Genomic DNA, 19,278 nt, shown 5'->3' with positions numbered 1-19,278 from the left:
TTCAAATATTCACACATTAGTGAATAAAATGTATTCTCCCTCAGCTAAGATTCTGGAATGTGTTATCTCATTGGATGCTGGGAAGTTATTTGACAGGGTGGAATGGTCTTATCTGTTTGAGGTTTTAGAGAATTTTGGCCCTTGTTTTACTTCTTCCATTAAAGTAATATATCATGCTCCTTCTACATCTGTCATTACTAAATATCAAAGGTCCTCCTTGTTTAGGCTCCAGTGTGGAACTAGACAAGGCTGCCCTCTTAGTCCCTTACTGTTTGATTAAGCTCTGGAACCCTTAGCATTTGCACTTCAAAATTCTAATGATACAAGGGGAATTACTAGGGAAGATAGCATCCATAGAGTATCTTTACGTACGGATGATTTGATGTTATATGTTTCAAACCTTGAGAAATCCATTCCTTTTATTTTTATCTTTGCTATCACAATTTTGTTTTTTTTTGGTTATAAATTCACAAGAGTGAATTGCTTTCCCTGAATATTCAGGTACAAATTTATGAGCACATACTGTTTAAGTTTGTGAAGGATCATTTTACTTGTCTAGGTGTTAAAATTCCTACAAAAAATTAAAGATTTATATGTTAATTTTTCTTCCTCTGATTGATTATGTGAAATGATCCATTTTAAGATGGTCCTCACTACCATTATCATTAGTAGGTCCTATATTAATGCATCAAAATGATGATTTTACCTAAATGTTTGTATTTATTTCAAACCATTCCAATTTTTATCCTGAAATCATATTTTGATATTATTGATTCCAAGACGTCTTCCTATATAGGTGCGAGGCTAAATAAAGCTCAATTACAGAAGTTGAAAAAGAATGGGGGCTTGGTATTACCCAATCTTAGATTCTACTATTGGGAAATTAATATTTGATAGAGCATATTCTAAATTTATTATCCTAATAAACTTGAACGTTCGTCATAAGTAAATCTAGAATTTAAATCGGTCGAGAAATTTTTGATAGTTTCCCTATTGGGAGCTGCCCTTCCTTTTTCATTTACCAAGGTTAGTAAACTGATAACTCATCCTATACCCAACCATACATTATGGATATGGTTTCAGTTCCAGAGGTTTTTTTTTATTTAAAAACAATTACTTTATCTGGTTTTATATTATCTCATTTTTTTCAGCCATCTGTGAATGATCAAGCTTTATTTCCTTTTGGAAGGTCAAGGGTATCATATGCTTTCTGGATCTGTTCATGGATGGTTATCTTATGTCCTTTGAACAACTTTCAAACAAATATGGTTTGCTTAATTCGCATTTGTTTAGATAGTTTTAAATGAGACATATTTTGAGTGCTGTATTATATAATTTTCCCCTGCTAAATCAGTCAGATATGGTTGATACTCTTTTTTTGTTTAAATCCCTCTGAAGGATTTAATAGAAATCATATATATGATAGGTTATTAAAATTGTGACCAGTCTCAACTGAAAAATTTAAAAGGGCGTGGGAGCAGGTGCTCCAATAGTCTTTACCTGCAGAGATGTGGGAAAAGATTCTCAAACTAGTTAATACTTCATCAATGTATGCTGGACAATCCCTTATTCAATTTAAGGTAGTACATAGGACGTATATGTCCAAGGACAGCTTGCCTGTATATTTCCTAATTTTAATTCAATCTATGATAGGTATAATTCGCAAGTGGCTTCATTGACCCATATGTTTTGGTCCTGTCCAGCTCTGGAAAGATGTGTTGGGTACTCTTTTAGCAACCTTGCAATTGATTTACAACCAAAACCCTTAACTGCTCTTTTTGAAGTTTTAGGAGTAGATGTAGATCATTGTCTGGCTTCTGCTCATCGGATGACAGCTTTTATCATCCTGATGGCTTGGAGAGCAATTTTTCTAAAATGGAAGGACCCCACTCCACCTACTAGAGTTCTATGATTTTCTCAAATCTTGGCCTGTTTGCACTTAGAGAAAAATAGAAGTTCTACATTTGATCCTTCTGTTAAATTTGAAGAAACTTGGCACCCATTCATGCAACATATGATATAATTTCTAACACATTTTCTTTGATTTATTGTCCTTTCCTGATACCATTAAGTTTCTCTTTTGGATGAGGTCCAGGCTTCTTATATTTGATGAATGCTGATCCAAGGCCTTCCAGTTTTTTTGGTTTTTTTTTGTTTACTCTTCTTCATTAGATTAGTACAAGGAATTCTCCTAAAATGTGATTTTTTTTCTCTTTGATTGAGTATGGGGAGATAAAGAGACTATTATTATGTAATGATTGTTGTATATTTTTTAATCTTTTTAATTGTGTTCTTATTCTCTCCATCCATTGTTTATTGTATATTAAAATTAATAAAATTATTGAAAAAATAATAAACTTGAACGAATTTGCCTGCTGAGAATCTTATCCCATTTCACTATCATTCAGCCACATACTCAGTCTCTAATATTGGTTCCTCCTTCTTCTTTCCAAGATAATGCTCCTATGTCACAAATGGAAAAAAAAATTATTCCCAGCAAAATTTGAAACTGCAGTGTTTAAACAAATACTTAGGCTTGCTAAGCCAGAGAATTTTGTGAATTCATTATTTTTAATAACAAAAAATGAATTACAAAAATCTGTGGTCTTTTTCGGAATATGCCCCTTTGTGCTTCTCCATGGACCATGCTCAGACAGTCATGACTGAGTTGAAGTTGGGACTGCTATATGTCACCATCAGTTGTAGCAATCGTTAGCAAAAAATGTGCATGCTATGTAAACTGCTTACGACCCAAAAAGGTAAAGTCAATCAATTTTGGGATTCACTACCTCATGGCATTCTACTTTTACTTTGGCTTGGCTTCGCGGACGAAGATTTATGGAGGGGGTAAAAAGTCCACGTCAGCTGCAGGCTCGTTTGTGGCTGACCAGTCCGATGCGGGACAGGCAGACACGATTGCAGCGGTTGCAAGGGAAAATTGGTTGGTTGGGGTTGGGTGTTGGGTTTTTCCTCCTTTGCCTTTTGTCAGTGAGGTGGGCTCTGCGGTCTTCTTCAAAGGAGGCTGCTGCCCGCCAAACTGTGAGGCGCCAAGATGCACGGTTTGAGGCGTTATCAGCCCACTGGCGGTGGTCAATGTGGCAGGCACCAAGAGATTTCTTTAGGCAGTCCTTGTACCTTTTCTTTGGTGCACCTCTGTCACGGTGGCCAGTGGAGAGCTCGCCATATAATACGATCTTGGGAAGGCGATGGTCCTCCATTCTGGAGACGTGACCCATCCAGCGCAGCTGGATCTTCAGCAGCGTGGACTCGATGCTGTCGACCTCTGCCATCTCGAGTACCTCGACGTTAGGGGTGTGAGCGCTCCAATGGATGTTGAGGATGGAGCGGAGACAACGCTGGTGGAAGCGTTCTAGGAGCCGTAGGTGGTGCCGGTAGAGGACCCATGATTCGGAGCCGAACAGGAGTGTGGGTATGACAACGGCTCTGTATACGCTTATCTTTGTGAGGTTTTTCAGTTGGTTGTTTTTCCAGACTCTTTTGTGTAGTCTTCCAAAGGCGCTATTTGCCTTGGCGAGTCTGTTGTCTATCTCATTGTCGATCCTTGCATCTGATGAAATGGTGCAGCCGAGATAGGTAAACTGGTTGACCGTTTTGAGTTTTGTGTGCCCGATGGAGATGTGGGGGGGCTGGTAGTCATGGTGGGGAGCTGGCTGATGGAGGACCTCAGTTTTCTTCAGGCTGACTTCCAGGCCAAACATTTTGGCAGTTTCCGCAAAGCAGGACGTCAAGCGCTGAAGAGCTGGCTCTGAATGGGCAACTAAAGCGGCATCATCTGCAAAGAGTAGTTCACGGACAAGTTTCTCTTGTGTCTTGGTGTGAGCTTGCAGGCGCCTCAGATTGAAGAGACTGCCATCCGTGCGGTACTGGATGTAAACAGCGTCTTCATTGTTGGGGTCTTTCATGGCTTGGTTCAGCATCATGCTGAAGAAGATTGAAAAGAGGGTTGGTGCGAGAACACAGCCTTGCTTCACGCCATTGTTAATGGAGAAGGGTTCAGAGAGCTCATTGCTGTATCTGACCCGACCTTGTTGGTTTTCGTGCAGTTGGATAATCATGTTGAGGAACTTTGGGGGACATCCGATGCACTCTAGTATTTGCCAAAGCCCTTTCCTGAGCATTTACCCTGTCTTAAAATGTATGTAAATATAGAGTTTGTAAATATAGAGTTTGTCCAATTCAAAGTGGGGTAACAAATGACACATTGTGAACAAAGATAGTGAGTTATGAGAGTGTGAAACAAATTGTCAGCTCAAGTGGTGAATGCAAGGAAAATTTTTACACTTAAGAAAAATTTGTATTGGTACATAAATGGGAGGGGTGTGAAGGGTAATGGTCGAAGTGCAGTCATTGGGACTAGGCAGATTGATAGTTTGGTACTGAATAGATAGGCCAAATGGCCTCTTCCTAGTTCTAGTTCCTATGAAAAAAATGAGGACTTCTTCCTTCAACCAAAATGCATGATGTCAGTTGTATAGATCCCTGAACTCCAACATATCTAACCTTTATTTTCCATCCATGCTAGAGAACGTAATTAAGTTTTTTTTTAATTTTAGCTATCCCCAGTGCTGCAACAATCGTCATTGTTGTGTGTATTAGCTTCCTAGTCTTCATAATTGTTCTGGGGGTCTTCAGGATTCGAACAGCTTTCCAGCACACTAATCGGGGACATGAGAGTGGGAAAGAAAATGAAATGGATTGGGATGATTCTGCTCTCACCATTACAGTTAACCCAATGGAGGTGAGTAATGTGAAATGTTCACCTAAGGATATTTGCCTGCAAATTTCATCACATTATTGGTTCTGGGAACTGGAAATCTAGTTAACTCAGAGTAAATCAAGTTTGTAACCATTTGCACATCATATCATGCTCATTTGGGAAATTCAACCAAACATTTCCTTTTATCAGTCATTTTTATAGTCCCAGTGTTCATTAGGAACCAACATGATTATGTCATTCTTCACATCATGTTTCAGAAGAAAAAGAATTACAATTTATTGTCCTGAACATGTCATGAAATTCCTTGTTTCGCAGCAACACAGGTGCAAATATTGCTATAAATTACATTTTTAAAAATAAACAAATTAGTGCAAAAGAAGAGGAAGTGACATAGAGTATGTGGTTCATTGTCCATTCAGAAATCTGATGGACTATTTTTGTACTGTTTGTCTTCAGGCACCTATACCACCTTCCTGAAGGTAGCATTGTGAAGAGGGCATGGCCTAGGTGGGTGAGGGTCCTTGAGGTTAGAGGCTGCTTTCTTAAGACAAGCATGTTATAAATATCCTTAATGGAGAGAAGACAGTTGTCCGTGATTACCCTGTCTGAGTTCACAACTCGAATGCCTTTTCCAGTCCTATGCATTGGCACCTCCTATCTTTTCAAATGTGGTCAAGGCGTTTGGACAATGTTGATCTGCAATCAACTTTAATGCCATTTTTGTGCAACATTCAGGGCATTTTAAATTTGCTATGCTATTGCAACTGAAGAAGAAATATGAAATGAAAACCAAGAAATAGAAAATGTTACTCCAGCACTTTTGTGCATTGCACTACAATCATGCGTCTGCAGACTTTCCTGCTTAAAATGAAATTGTTGAAGCTGAAAGTCTAAAGAAAAATGAAAGTGTTGGCAACATTTGTGTGGCTAGAGAATCCATCACTGTTTCAGGTTGAGTACTCTGTTTGAAATGGAAAACAGAAAATTCGATGAAGCTTTAAACACATGGATATGTGATGGTCTCTGTTTAGGTGATAGGCTGATGACAAAAGGTTTAATCAATGGCAATTACTCCTACAATCAGAGTGTTCCACTGCCCTAGGTGCTGTCTCCATTCCTCTTTTTATTTGTCCCACCAATCACTTCTGTTTAACCCTTTACTTGCCCTCCAACCACTCTTTAAAGGAACTCACCTCAAGCTGGCTCCTGTCACCCCCAGCTCTCTCAAGTCCCACACTTCTCCTCGTTCAGTAACTGTCCTGAGATGTCTGTCTGAAAGTACTCCAAAGAAGTTTGAAAAAATATTGATATTCTTAGCATGAGCTACTTTGAGATGGCTAAAGCCTTCTTCAGAAGAACAAGAACATCGTTCATACTACACTTGCACAGGAAAGACGAGATAGCATTTCTCCAGGACCTCAGAGCATATTTACCCAAATATGTTGGAGCAGAAATTGAACACATTAAAAAGTTAAGACATATACAGTAACAGACCATGGTATCCTATCCATAAATGTTCTGGGAATTCAGGAGTCTGAGGGTCTGTGGGGGGAAAACTAAAAGCTCATGAGACCAAGAGAAAATTTGAATACTGTTTTGACTAACCCCCATAAGAATCAAAAATATAATGTTAGTGGTTTATCTTTTTGGAAGACAGAGATATCTCCTAAAGGTCATTGTACTGCCAAACACAGTTCCAATTTCCTTCAACTTGGAATGCTGTACCTCATCTTAAATGTAACCCTCTCCTTTTAGAAAAAATAGACCACCTGGTCGTACTGCAGGGTGGTTGAGTCCCCTCCTGAACTGGTGTGATACAACTTCATATTAAAATCCAGCCTCTAGGCCAAAATGGTCAGCTAGAGACCAGTATTGGATGAGGAACAGAGAGAGAACAATCCAACTGACTTGTTTTAAGTCATATGAGGAATAAATCCAAAGTGGAAATGCATCTTGAACGGAGTGATATTAAATTGATTGTTGCTTCATTTATCACCTGCGTTCAGTTCTATTGCAGTCTGAAATTATGGTTCAAATTCACTGGTATTATGCAGTGACAGTCAAAGACCTAATTTAGTGATGTGAATACATCCTCACGACTAAGGTTAGCTTAATTGTGGGCAGTTAACTGGAATTCACTGTCTCTGTATTGTTCAGATGGCTGGCTCCACCCTCACCTACCCCAATATAAACCCTGGTTTTCCCACCTTACCTCGGATTCACCTGAGAACTAATGTGTCTACTGGCCATTGATTGTAAGCTATTAAAAGTGTGTTTGTACTCCTCACTTGTCACTGAGTACAATTAGTCAGGTAGCTTAACTTTGAAGCAGGATGGAAGCCCTGTTGAAGTCAAGCATGCTCCAGAACAACGCACTGTCCCCTGAGGCCCCAAAGGAATTTCCCTACCGGCTGGAGTGCTCCAGTCCTACCTGACAGCCACACAAGATGTTTTCAACACGGATGATCTCTGGAGATCAGGACTAGTCTCTCAAGTCAGCCGTAAAGGGTACGCCATCATCGGAGACTGCACTACCTATGAGTCAGCAATAGAAAGCTTGAAGGCCTGTTACATGAGGCCCCAGAACGATGTGCTGGCGAGGCACCGACTCTCTCAACATTGGCAGTGTCTGGGTGAGTCTCTGGACGACTATGTTCTTGAGCTGTGGGCCCTGACCATAAAATGCCACTACGAAGCGGTCGTGGCCCAGGTGAGAGAGGAGGAGCAAATCCAGGACAGCTTCGTGGCAGGAGTGAGGTCAAGGTACATGAGGCAGTGACTACTGGAGTTGGGGAAGAAAGATTTTGCCAGCAAAGTCTGGTGAAAGAACTTAAGCAGGCCCAACTGGGAGCTGACGACGTCACGAGCGAAAGCAATGCCTTTTAAAAGGACCAGGTCATTGGGGCTCCTGTGACCTCTGCAGCCCCAGTGCGGACTGCTGCAGCTACGCGAGACCAGGGATGGTACTTCTGTGGACAGGCACAGCACTTCCACGTCCGATGCCCCATGAAGGACTCTGTGTGCACAGGATGCAGTAAGTGAGGACACTGGGTGAAGGTCTGGTGGGTTAAAGGGAACCCAAAGTGTGCGACCGTGTGTGCAACCCCTAAATCATCGCTCAACCCATGCCCGAGTCCATAAGTGCCAGCCTCTGACTCTCCGTACTGTTTGCCACCAGCATCTTGCTGCACCTTGTGGCGGGAAGCCATGGTGGCCATCTTACCATGCCTTGAAGTCAGCGCCACCTACTCTGTCAGATCAAGATGGAGGCAGCACCTCGTGGTTGATGCCATATTGTCTGCCTGCAGGCTAAGAGGAGAGAGTCGACAACAACATGGGGAGCGACGGGGTTTATGGAGCACTGGCATCGGTCGTCCTGGATCAGGCAATACCTCAACAATTGAATAACTCGACGATGGAGGTGAGAGTAAACGGACATTTGACTGATTGCTTAGTAGACACTGGCTCCACAGAGAGCTTTATAAACTCTGCGACGGCTCTGTGATACAACTTAAGAGTGTACCCGATGGACTATCGTATTTTCCTAGCTTTGCACTCACACTCTGCGACGATCCAAGTGTATTGTACAGTACATCTAATGGTAAAATGGGGAGAATTTTGTAAGTTCTGATTGTATGTACTGAAAAATTTGTGTGCTCCTGTGTTGCTGGGCCTGGACTGCTTGTGTCACCTTAAAAGCCTGACCATGGAGAACTCTGGCCCACTCCCTCCAATCACAGTGCAGAACAGAAGGTCCCAAAAGCCAGACACCATATGCGGTCTCTCCACTCTAAATATCGATCCCGCCAACTGTTTCTAAACCTGACTCCCGGTTGCAAACCAATAGCTACAAAGAACAGGTGATACAGAGCAGGGGATCGGGAATTTATCAGAGCTGAGACACAGCAGCTGCTCAAAGAAAACATCATTGAAACTAGCAACATCCCTTGGATAGCCCAAGTGGTAGTGATAGAAGGAGAAGAAAAGTCCAGGCCAGTGATGTACTACAGCCAAATAATTAATCGTTTCACACTCCTGGATGCAAACTTAGTAAATATAATTGCGCAGTACCAGATCTATTCGACTATTGACCTGAAAGCTGCATACCATCAGTTATTGATCCATTCCTAGGACCACCCCTACACAGCATTTGAGGCAGACAGATGGCTCTATCAATTCCAGAGAGTCCCTTTTGGTATCACGAATGGGGTCTCAATCTTCCAGAGACGGACAAAATGGTCGACGAGTATGGGTTGAAGGCCACCTTTCCATACCTCGACAACGTCACCATTTGTGGACACTCTCTGGAAGACCATGACACCAACCTCCAGAGGTTTCTCCACAGGGCCAAGGCCCTGAAACTCACGTACAACTCCAGTAAGTGCGTGTTCCGGATTAAACGTCTGGCGATCTTGGGCTATGTGGTGGAGAATGGCGTCATTGGCACTGACCCCAATTGAATGTGCCCCCTGTGAGACCTCCCAATCCCAAGGATCATGAAAGCCTTAAGGAGGCACCTGGGCTTCTTCTCCTGCTACGCCCAGTGGATCCTTCACTACGCAGATAAGGTCCACCCCCCCTTAAAGTCCACCTCTTTCCCATTGTTAACTTTTTTAAATTATTTCTAACCTGCTATAACAGTTGTAAGATCAAACTTCTGCAATTAGTTACAGTCATATTTCCATTCAAATTGTAGAGATGTTCATTTTACATAATTAAGAAATAGAATCCAAAGTAGTTCTGTGCCGACAAGGAAATAAATTCATAGGTTGGGAGTGGTGGAATGCTATTTTCAGGTATATTTGGAATGACCAAAGTAAGGCATTTTCTAAAACAAATTTCAAAGTTCAAATTTCATATTTATTGTCAGAGTACGTGCATAATATCACATGGAACCCTGAGATTATTTTTCCAGTGGGCCTGATAGAATTTCTACTTATCGCTACTGCAAATCAATAAACTTGTAAATCAAGAAAAGATATGAATACAAAAGAGAGAAATGAAAACAAGAAGGAAGTGCAGACAGAAAATAAATTTCAATAATAAATAATGTGTAAAGTAAGAATCCTTAAATGAGTCTCTGATTGAGTTTGTTGCTTAGAAGTCTGATGACGGACAGGTAGCAGCTGTTTCTGAATCTGGTGGTACAAATCTTTCATACCTCTTTCATATAATGAGTACATCATTTTAATATAGAGAGAACAGCATTAATTAATTAATAGTCCAGAATTTTCATATAGTATAACAATATCACTCATCTCTCCAATGAATGAAATCAGAGACAAGATTTAAGAATATGATTCACTCCTCCAGAAATAGGGATGCCCCTGTTAGTGTAGTGGTTAGCACAATGCTGTTACAGCACCAGTGACATGAGTTTGAATCCAGAGCTATCTGTAAAGAGTTAAATGTTCTCTCCCTTGTTTGCGTGGATTTCCTCTGGGTGCTCTGGTTTCCTCTCAATGTTCAAAAACGTGCCGGGGTTGTAGGTCAGTTGGTTAATTGGGAAGCACAGGCTTATGGGCTGAAAGGCCCTTACGACCTGTTTGTCTAAATATAAAATCTAATATTTTTAAAATTCAGCACACCACTGCAACTTGTTCAGCAGAAGTTCATGACTTAACAAGAGCTTAATGTATTTGCAGACGATATGAAAGATAAGAAAATCCAACTCTATGGCACTGGGTTGCACAAGATGATTTTTTTTTAATCATTTACTCTGGAAAGGCTGTTGTTTAACAACAAAGATGAATTGTATGTATACAAATTCTCTAATTAAATGAAAATTTCATGCATATGGTCCAACCTTTATTTCACTGTATAATTCGAGTTGTTTTGAAAATTGCACTGTTCACTATTCTATTTTGCTGTCTCTGAAGTTCTTTAACAGGATCGGTTACTTGGCCTTTTTGATGGATTGGATATCCCTGAGCTGACACCAAATAGAAATGGTCACAGTGAAAACCATTCTAGAGAGGACTTGTGGGGTTGGTCCTTTCAACTGGAAAATATTGTTGCTTAATATTCATGACAAAATCTAGAGCAGCCATTCTCAACAAGGGCCTTCAGCATCCTCCCCATTCTCCCCCCCCCACCCCCTCACCACGGTGGTCACAGCACATTTAAGTAAAAGCCTTGTATTCTTTTCCCCTCATGTAACATAAATATTACAATGGGTTTTTTTTGTTAGTCTTTTGAGAGAAGTACGTAAGAAACCAACTTAACCTGACTCCTTCATCATAAACTTTAAGCAAAGTCCTAAGGGGCCTTAGCCAAAAAAACAGTTGAGAATTTCTGGACCATTAAAAACTGCTTTTCTTTTTCCTTTGGACATCACTGATTCCCTTTAAAATAGTGGTGAATTACTGAATTTTGGCTAGAATTCTTCAGAGGACACATAAGAATTAACCACACAATTTTGGAATGGGTCAGACAGTGCAAGGATGTCTGATTTTTCTCCCCTGATGGGCATTAGTGAAAGAGTTTTTATAAGACTCGGTGAGTTTTATGGTAAACCATTGAGCTTTGCAGTAAACCTCATCAATGCACATTGTAGAGCATCTGTAATAAATGATTAAAAGATGAAAATTTCCAGATTGCTAAAACCAACCAGTCTCACCAATGTGAGGGGGGGGGGGGGGACAGGTAGACTAATAACTGTATAGAAGGAAGAGTTTCGCAGGTAATATGGCCAGAGCTTCTGCAATTGATCGACATGGTGAAGATCATGGAAGAAGCTAGTGTCTCCAAAGGAGCAGGACGTTTCTGCACACTTCCCAATTTTTATCGAGTCAGGAGTTTAAAGGGGCAGATTAAACTGATTCACATGCCTGTCTTGCAAACCTAAAGCATCCTGGACTCCAGATGGCAACAGAGCCTCTGATGTCCCAGTGAAGAACCTTGCCTCCTTCCCCAGAATACTTACAGCAGCCCCACCTACAGTTTGGTCAGTTATCAAAGTTACAAGAGTAATTTAACACGTCTTAACTATATCTGACAATCAGAGATTTGTAGGATCTATTAAAATTCAAGTAAGTAAAAAATTGAAGGTAGTTAACTGATGCTCCCAGAAAGTTATAATTAATTAAACACATGAAAGTAAAGTGAAATAATTGTAAAAAGTAATTAAACCTCCTCCTAATTTATGGCCCACAATTGGACTCGAGGAGCTTACAGATCCCACAATAAGAAGTATTGGATCAGTGTTCAAAAAGGTTATTTCTCCACTCTTAAGTCCTGGGCCATGCTGCTAGAGTCCAGTGGCAGTACAAAACAGGCAGAGTTGTCATTCTAAATCTGTCCAAGTTCCAGCCTTACTGTTAATTAAACAGGCAAATGCATCTAATTAGGTTAGAATCCATTGGAATTAACCAACAAGATCCAGTCCAGAGAGGTATATGATTATCTTCAATTGCACCTTAGAAATCATAAGGAAACTGTAAATTTATGCACAGATCAAAGTTGATAAATGGTGTGACAATCTCCTGTACATTTAACACATTTGAATATAATTTGCAACATGTAAATGAGAGGACATAACTTATTGAATATTTACGGCAGTCTCACTAGGTTGCATTCTGTCTTGTTTACAATGTTGCCCAGAACTATGAAGACATTACCCACAATGAGCAAGAGAGTGAGGAAGAGGAGGAGGAAGGTGAGGAGGATGACATAACAAGTGCTGATTCAGAGGAAAGTGAGGAAGAGGAAGAAACTGAACATGAGGAAGATCAGCAGAATGTCACCAGGAGGGAACAGCTGGAATGGGATGATTCAACACTTCCCTATTAGGAAGGGCCAAAGTCTCAAACCTCCAAAAGAGATTTTGACATCCAGCAATGTTTGAGAGGTGGTATGATCAGAATTTATCTTGAATATTGTTGATGGTAAGTAGGATGTGAGGAACTTTCAGGTTGTTTACCAACTTATTAAGTGATTTGCAGTGACATATCTGGGTCCAAGAGTTGACATTAGTTATAATGCCTGTCTTTCTTTCGTTATATCTGGGTGTTCATTGTGTGGTTACCTGAATGTTCTATCTTTGCACCTTGAACTATTAACTTTGTGAAATCATGTACTAGTACCTGTAATTTGAAATTTTCTGAAGTACTTTATTTATTTATTTGTAATAAGCAAAAACTTTCTCCGGTGGGTCATGCAGAAAAAGAGCAAAGGGAGAAAGATTTGAAAAAAGGCAAATTTTATATTTCATCATGTAAATACCATATTTAAATTCAGCAAAAGAAAGCAGTTGCTCAGATGGTGTCCACTCCAAGGCTTATCTGTTGAAAAAAAGTAAATAATGATTAATTTACATAACGAGCCAAAAACAAGGTTTTGCCTCTACTGCGTTGCCAATAAACTATTGTTTGAGATGGCATATTTCCTTCATTAGGTTCTTTTATGGGAGGTATGAACTTATTTAATCTAAGGCAAGTGATAAAGTGTTTGTTTGATAGGTATACTTTATCAGATCAAGAAGAATATTTATCAAACAGCTTCTTTTTCTTGTAACTTGCGTAGATTAAACTGATGATTGACATTGTAACAGAGCTAAAGTGAGATAGATGATATTTCACTTTTTACAAAAAATCCCAGCAAAGATAGAAGACTCTTCCCCTTTGAAATTACAGTATAGTATTGAAATCTTCCTTCAGCTTAAAGTAGCATTTGGATCCCCAGACTAAACCCAACAGGATCTTACTGAACGTTGGGCTTAGGTTAGTTGGGTACTTAAAAAAGATCATCCCCTCAGGTTTGATTTGGTTTCTGATTGGCCATGGTCATGTCCAGTTCAAGTTGCATTTAAAGCAAACCTGTGCCTTGCACTCTTGTGTTGTCTTCAGATTCAGTCATACCATTCATTCCATCTATTTTATTGATTAAAAACAGAGTCTGACTTCTTGTATCTTTGTTGCCAGTGCACCAAGATTTCAAGCTTCCTTTGATCATTTTTATCCTTCATTCCTGATGCATGATGTTAATGGTACACTGTGGAAAGGCTGTTGTTTAACAACAAAGGTGAATTTTATGTATTCAAATTCTCTATGGTCTCATAACACCATAAAGCAAAGCAGAAATATAACCAAAATTTTGAGGTAAGATATAATTAAGGGAGCTCAAATAGCATAAGAATAACTTGAGGTTTGCTTATATTTTTAACTTCACATGTTGACCTTCTGCATGTTGATCAATATATTATTCTTTTATCCCCCATTGATAGAGCAATACATTCTAATTTAGGAAATAATGCAAATAGGTTTCTTCAACATCAGGATAATTAAAATCTAATAAAATTAATTTATTATAATTAATTAATAACTGAAAACTGAAGTAATAAGTTTGAAGGTTACATAAATGTAGGTAATTGAAAATTAATCATAATTATAACATTAGCATTTTTTCAGTTTTATGTCATTAAGATTGAAAATGAATATGTTTGCACAATTCTATGCATTATGTGGCTGCAGCTGAGTGAGAGTACATCATTATAGCTGACAGTGGTTGGTCCTTCATGAATTTACTTAAGGTTTCAGCATACAATTTCTTTTCCAAGTCCCAAAAGTTAGATGCCACCTTACTGTAAGAGAATAATTGATTGAGTATGGCTCAGCGTAATGACATCAGCAGGTCCAGTTGAAGTTTATGCTCCAAATAGAAGCAGAGGGAGGCAAAAGACTTGTTCATAAAATCCTTCATCCCTACATGTTACAGCAGAGATATGAGCTATCATCTTGAAATTACATGAACAAAAGGTTGTTAATCACAAAAAGGCAAAACTGGTCTTAATTTTTAACCAGTCTCTCAACTATTTTCTCATTGCATATTAGGTCCATTGATCCAGAGTCTATGCTAGCTCATTAATCCCATTTTCCTACAACCTATTCCTTCTCACATGCCTATCACTGTCCATCCAGTTCTCTTGCCACTCACCCTTTGCAATTTACATCAGCCAAGTAACCTGCCTGACAGCCCATTTTTGGGATGCAGGGAGGGAGTGCGGAAATGGGGGAACAAATTCAGTCACAGAAAAAACATAATAACACGTATTTGACCCTATCCTACAATGGAGTTTGTATGTCATTAGAACGATTGAGCACCGCCAGCACTGACTGCCAACATTAAAAAAACAACTTCCTTCAACTTCTGTTTCACGGTTGCAGAGGTGGCTGAAGAGCCTTGTGCGAATCCACAGGTGCTTCACAAGGCAATTAAGAGGGTTTTATGTGGTATTGTGTCTTCTTTGTCCTCATTCATATAGCCTCAAAATGTCTCTGTCTAGAGACTTAAGAGGTCCAGTGCTTTTTCAACTGTTCCTTCTCCAGTTTTATTGTTCATAGGCTGTCCCATGAGACAGAGAGGGTATCACTTTTGTTTAAAGGGGCTATGAGAACATGTCTGGTGTCATTATTTTTCTGTCATTGAGCTCAATAGTTTTCATTTTGAAAGGATGGTGTCAGGCATGCAGATGTCCAGTGCTGGTCAAACTGAATTAAAATGTTGCCTTGGAAAATGTTTGTCTGGGAGAGGAGGACACAGACATTGATTCACCTGTCCTGCCAATTAATTTGGAGCATTTGAGGAGATAGCAGGGATGGTTCCAGTGGCTTAAAGTGCCCACTCTCTGAAGTATGCATGAGGCCAGAGAATCACTGCTGCTTGGTAGATCACCTTCTTGGTTACAACCTCAAGGTTCTGGTCTTCAGCACTATTTCCCTCAGGTTGGACAAAGCCTCCCATTCATTTTGTCATTGCTTTGGCCTTTTGAGATGTGGCCCCCAAGACATGGAAAGTGATTTGTATGGATCTAGATTGTGTAAGAGGGTGGTGTTGTGAGACAAGAGCAGCTTAATGTAGAACCCATAGCCTTCCTGGTGCAAACTGACCTTCTACCTTTGGAGCTCAACCTCTGATCAATTTTCTACAAATAGACTATAACACTGGACAACAAATTATTTCAAAAGGTTTGCTTCCCAAAAAAAATTAGGAATTATGATAGACAACTATAAGCTGAGCACAAAGATAATTTCAGATTTGCTGTATCACATAGGAAGTTGCAGAAACGTCCAATTATCATTTATTAATTGCATAATGATGCCGACACATTGCATGAGTTCAACTGACCTAAAAATGGTTTGCCACTGATATTCATTTGTACTCTACATCTGATGCCTCTCATGTCAGTGTCCAACAATAGTCAGCCAGCATTGATGGATTCCAGTTGCCCAGATATGGCTTTTTCCATGGTCACAACATCCTGGTGAAACCTTACATCATGTTCGTCACTTGACTACCACAAGATCAGCAGGGAAGAAGTCCAAGTGTAAATAAAGTAAATGAATTTTCAATGACATGCTTGGAGCATGTAAAAAAAATGACAAGATATCACAAAAAAAAAGGTTATTTCTACATAATAATACATGATAGGAATTTTTTTCAGGTGATATTGTGATTTGCAAGCCAAAATCTAGAAAATACACCAAAAAGTGTTCAGGAAACAAAATCTTTGTTGTCCAGTGTAATTAGTAAGTACCACAAAATTGATGATATGGTTATTGTAGTGGTTAGTATGCAGCTATTACAGCACTGACGACCCAGGTTCAAATCCAGCGCTGACTGCAAGGAATTTGGACATTCTCCCTATGTTCAGTGTTCCGGTTTCCTTCCACTCTTCAAAATATTTGAGCCTTGTAGGTTAGTTGGGGTATTTGGACGACGTAGGCTCATGAGCTAGAAGGGCTTTTTGCCATGCTCCATGCCTAATTTTAAAAACATAGCCTGAAATTAAACCCTTGCAATTATTACTAAATATGTGTTCCCATCCTTTATATTCAGTTATCAACAAGTTTTCAACTGATTCAATAAACTACTAAACCCTTGGAGCCAGACTGGTACCTTTTCTGGTCTGTTGGATGCTACTCCTATTAATAATCTTAATAATCCCAACATTTTAAATTCATTTTTTATAGATGTTATGCAGGAGTGTAATGAACATCCCAGTAGCCTCGACAAGTTTAAAGTGAATGTAGACCCCTCGCTCCCCGCCCCCTCCAGTGAGTTTCTGCTGAGTTGGTAATGGAAAGTGTGTATTGCATACACCAGGAGTACCCAGTCTAGACCCTGCACATCCCACCCACACTCCTTGTAACTACATGCCTCACTTTGTGAGTACCCTGATCCACTGACAGCTAACAAGGACTTGGTGTACTAACAAGTGAGCCAGAGCCCAAAACACAGGAGTTCCAAAGAATGCTACCAGGTTGTTACTTTCTGTATTGTAATATTATTCATGCATTCTTAACATTTAAAAGCTTTTGTAATATATTCAGTATTTTAAAACAAATGTTTTATTTCCTCTATTGAACAAAAATTCAGTTAAACTTTAGGTTTATCCAGTTATGAAGAGCAAAGATAGGATAGATGGACTCTTTCTCCCAGGGCAGTGAAATTTTGAACAAGTGGGTGCAGATTCAAGGTGATAGGGGAGAAATGTTATAGAGATCTGAGGAGTGTTTATTTTCTCCCACAAAAGATGCTGAACATCTGGAAAACTCTGCCAGAGGTAGATTCACGTGGTAAAAAGCATTTGGTCAGAAACTTGGATGGAAACTGGAGAGGGGAATATGGGTCTAATATGAGTAGATGGGGATTAGCATGGATAGAGTGGATTTCTTTCTGTGCTTTATAATTTGAATATTGGTTTTAAAATAGTGGCTAATGAAACAAAACAAATGATCAGCTGATTACAGGCAAATGAAAGTGACTCAATAACACAAAATATTTTGTAATATTAGGAGAAAGAACAATATAAAATATGTAACTGTACAAATGAAGACTTTGTTCCTTGAAATACAAGTGATATATAATGTCAATACAAGTGACCCCTGTGTTACAGTGGTCTGTGTAATGGAAATTCTCACTTATGGAATTCACAATTCATGACAAAAAAAATCTGGATTTTGGACTGAAAATTCTCTCACAAAAAAGGAAAAAATTGGTAATAAAAAAAAGGTACCTGCTTATCATGGAATGTTGCAACACAAAATGTTACCTGTAATATTGGGGTTCCCTGTAATGTCTTATAAAGGCAAGATCAGAATGAACTACAAATCATGTCATGTTGATGGGAAATTGCAGGGTTGGCACCAGACGAATGTTAGAGGGGGGCTTGTTTGGCAGGGGGGTGGGGAGTGCTAGCCAGGACCTACCTGTCAACGGGGGATGGAGGGATGCTAGTCGGGACCCATCTGTTGACCGGCAAGGAGGGGGTGATAGCCAGCCACCCCGCTGCTTGTTGCATGCCAGTGACTCAGCCAGGGGGTGAGTGGAGAGTCACTAGCATGCATCAAGCTATACTCTAGTGACACAGGAGGGGGTGGAGGCAATCTGACAGTGGGTCTGAGCAATGGCCGCACCTCGCTTGTGGGGGCAATGCCTGCAGATATCTCCCCCCCCCCCCTCTTGGCGCCGACCCTGGGAAATTGTATGGGAGGTAACAGACAGACACAAGGCAAGATCACTCGGAAGCACTCCAAATGACAGGATAAAATTATTACTATCCCTTAACATTCAATAATGGGATTTTCGGTTTTCAGAATGATTGTTCTTTACTCTTGCAACTGTTGTTAGGATTGTTGATAGATCAGTTGCAAAAGGGCCATGAAAAAGTACTGAGAACTTGAACTAGGTGGTATTCTGTGTTGTTGAAGTATATGAGAAATGGAAAGAAAGTAAGACAGAGGGACAGAAAACAAAAGAGAGATGGCAAAAGCAAGAGTAGGCATGAGAAAGTTGGAGGGAGTGAGAGGAAGCAAGTGAGAACAAAAAAATAGAAAGGGAGAGAGAACAAGTATGAGTGAGAAAGCAAGAGAGGGAGCGAAAGCAAGAGCAAAAGTGAGTGTGAGCGCAAGAGAGCAATTGAGCAAGCAAAAGAGAAAGCAAGAGCAAAAGCACAATAGTGCAGAGCGAAAGAGAGTGAGAGCAAGTGCAAAAGCCAAAGAGAGAATGAGCGAGGCAGGGAGCAAGCGTGTGCAAGAGAGTAAGGGCGAAAGAGAGGGTGAGGGCAAAAGTGCAAAAGAGACCTGGTGAAATAGAGTGAAGGTTACAGGAGTGGGACAAAAGAGGGAGTGAGGATGAAAGAGGGAACGAGGGTGAGAGCACAAAAGAGAGCAAGGGAAAAGAGCGAGAAGGGAGAGGGAGCAAGGGTGAGAGCATGAGAGTGTGAGAGTGACGGTGGAAAAAAGAGAGTGAGCAAAAGAGACTGAGAACTCGACAGAACAAGAGAGAGTCGGATGGAAAGAGGCAGTACAAAAGAGTGAGAAACGAGACCAATAGAGTGAACAAGAAAATGAAAAGGCGGAAGTGCAAGGGAGGGCAAGGATGAAGGAGAAAGAGCAAGGAAAGAGTGAGTGACCAAGAGTGAAGGCAAAAGGGAGAGTAAGGACAAAAGAGAAAGGTTGTGGATGAAAGCTGGAAAAGGCAAGAGCAAAAGCAAGTTCCCAAGCAAGAGCAGAAGAGTGAGAGTGAACAAATGAGTGAAA

At 40.1% G+C, this 19,278-nt stretch overlaps 1 protein-coding gene and 1 long non-coding RNA gene across 5 annotated transcripts in view; one reads left to right on the top strand and one right to left on the bottom strand.

The window, feature by feature from the left end:
* The window catches only part of clstn2a (calsyntenin 2a), a 453,983-nt gene extending 439,976 nt beyond the window's left edge, over positions 1–14,007 (top strand). Inside the window, exons 17-19 of one of the 4 annotated variants that reach the window (XM_069896653.1) lie at positions 4,575–4,759; positions 8,047–8,159; positions 10,384–10,597. In XM_069896653.1, coding sequence (XP_069752754.1) covers positions 4,575–4,759; positions 8,047–8,142 — 281 coding nt within the window. In that variant the 3' untranslated portion in view covers positions 8,143–8,159; positions 10,384–10,597. Of the gene's footprint in view, positions 1–4,574; positions 4,760–6,493; positions 6,650–8,046; positions 8,160–10,383; positions 10,598–12,340 lie in introns of those variants that run through there. The other 3 variants (XM_069896652.1, XM_069896654.1, XM_069896655.1) reach the window with 3 other exon arrangements.
* The window catches only part of LOC138742360 (uncharacterized), an 83,085-nt gene that overhangs the window by 36,594 nt on the left and 27,213 nt on the right, over positions 1–19,278 (bottom strand). The gene's annotated exons all lie outside the window — the stretch shown is intronic.

This window comes from Narcine bancroftii, chromosome 9, assembly GCF_036971445.1.
Source record: "Narcine bancroftii isolate sNarBan1 chromosome 9, sNarBan1.hap1, whole genome shotgun sequence".
In the NCBI taxonomy this organism is placed as follows: domain Eukaryota; kingdom Metazoa; phylum Chordata; class Chondrichthyes; order Torpediniformes; family Narcinidae; genus Narcine; species Narcine bancroftii.
Note: the sequence above shows the minus strand (reverse complement) of the source record. Positions and strands in the feature narration are given on the sequence as shown.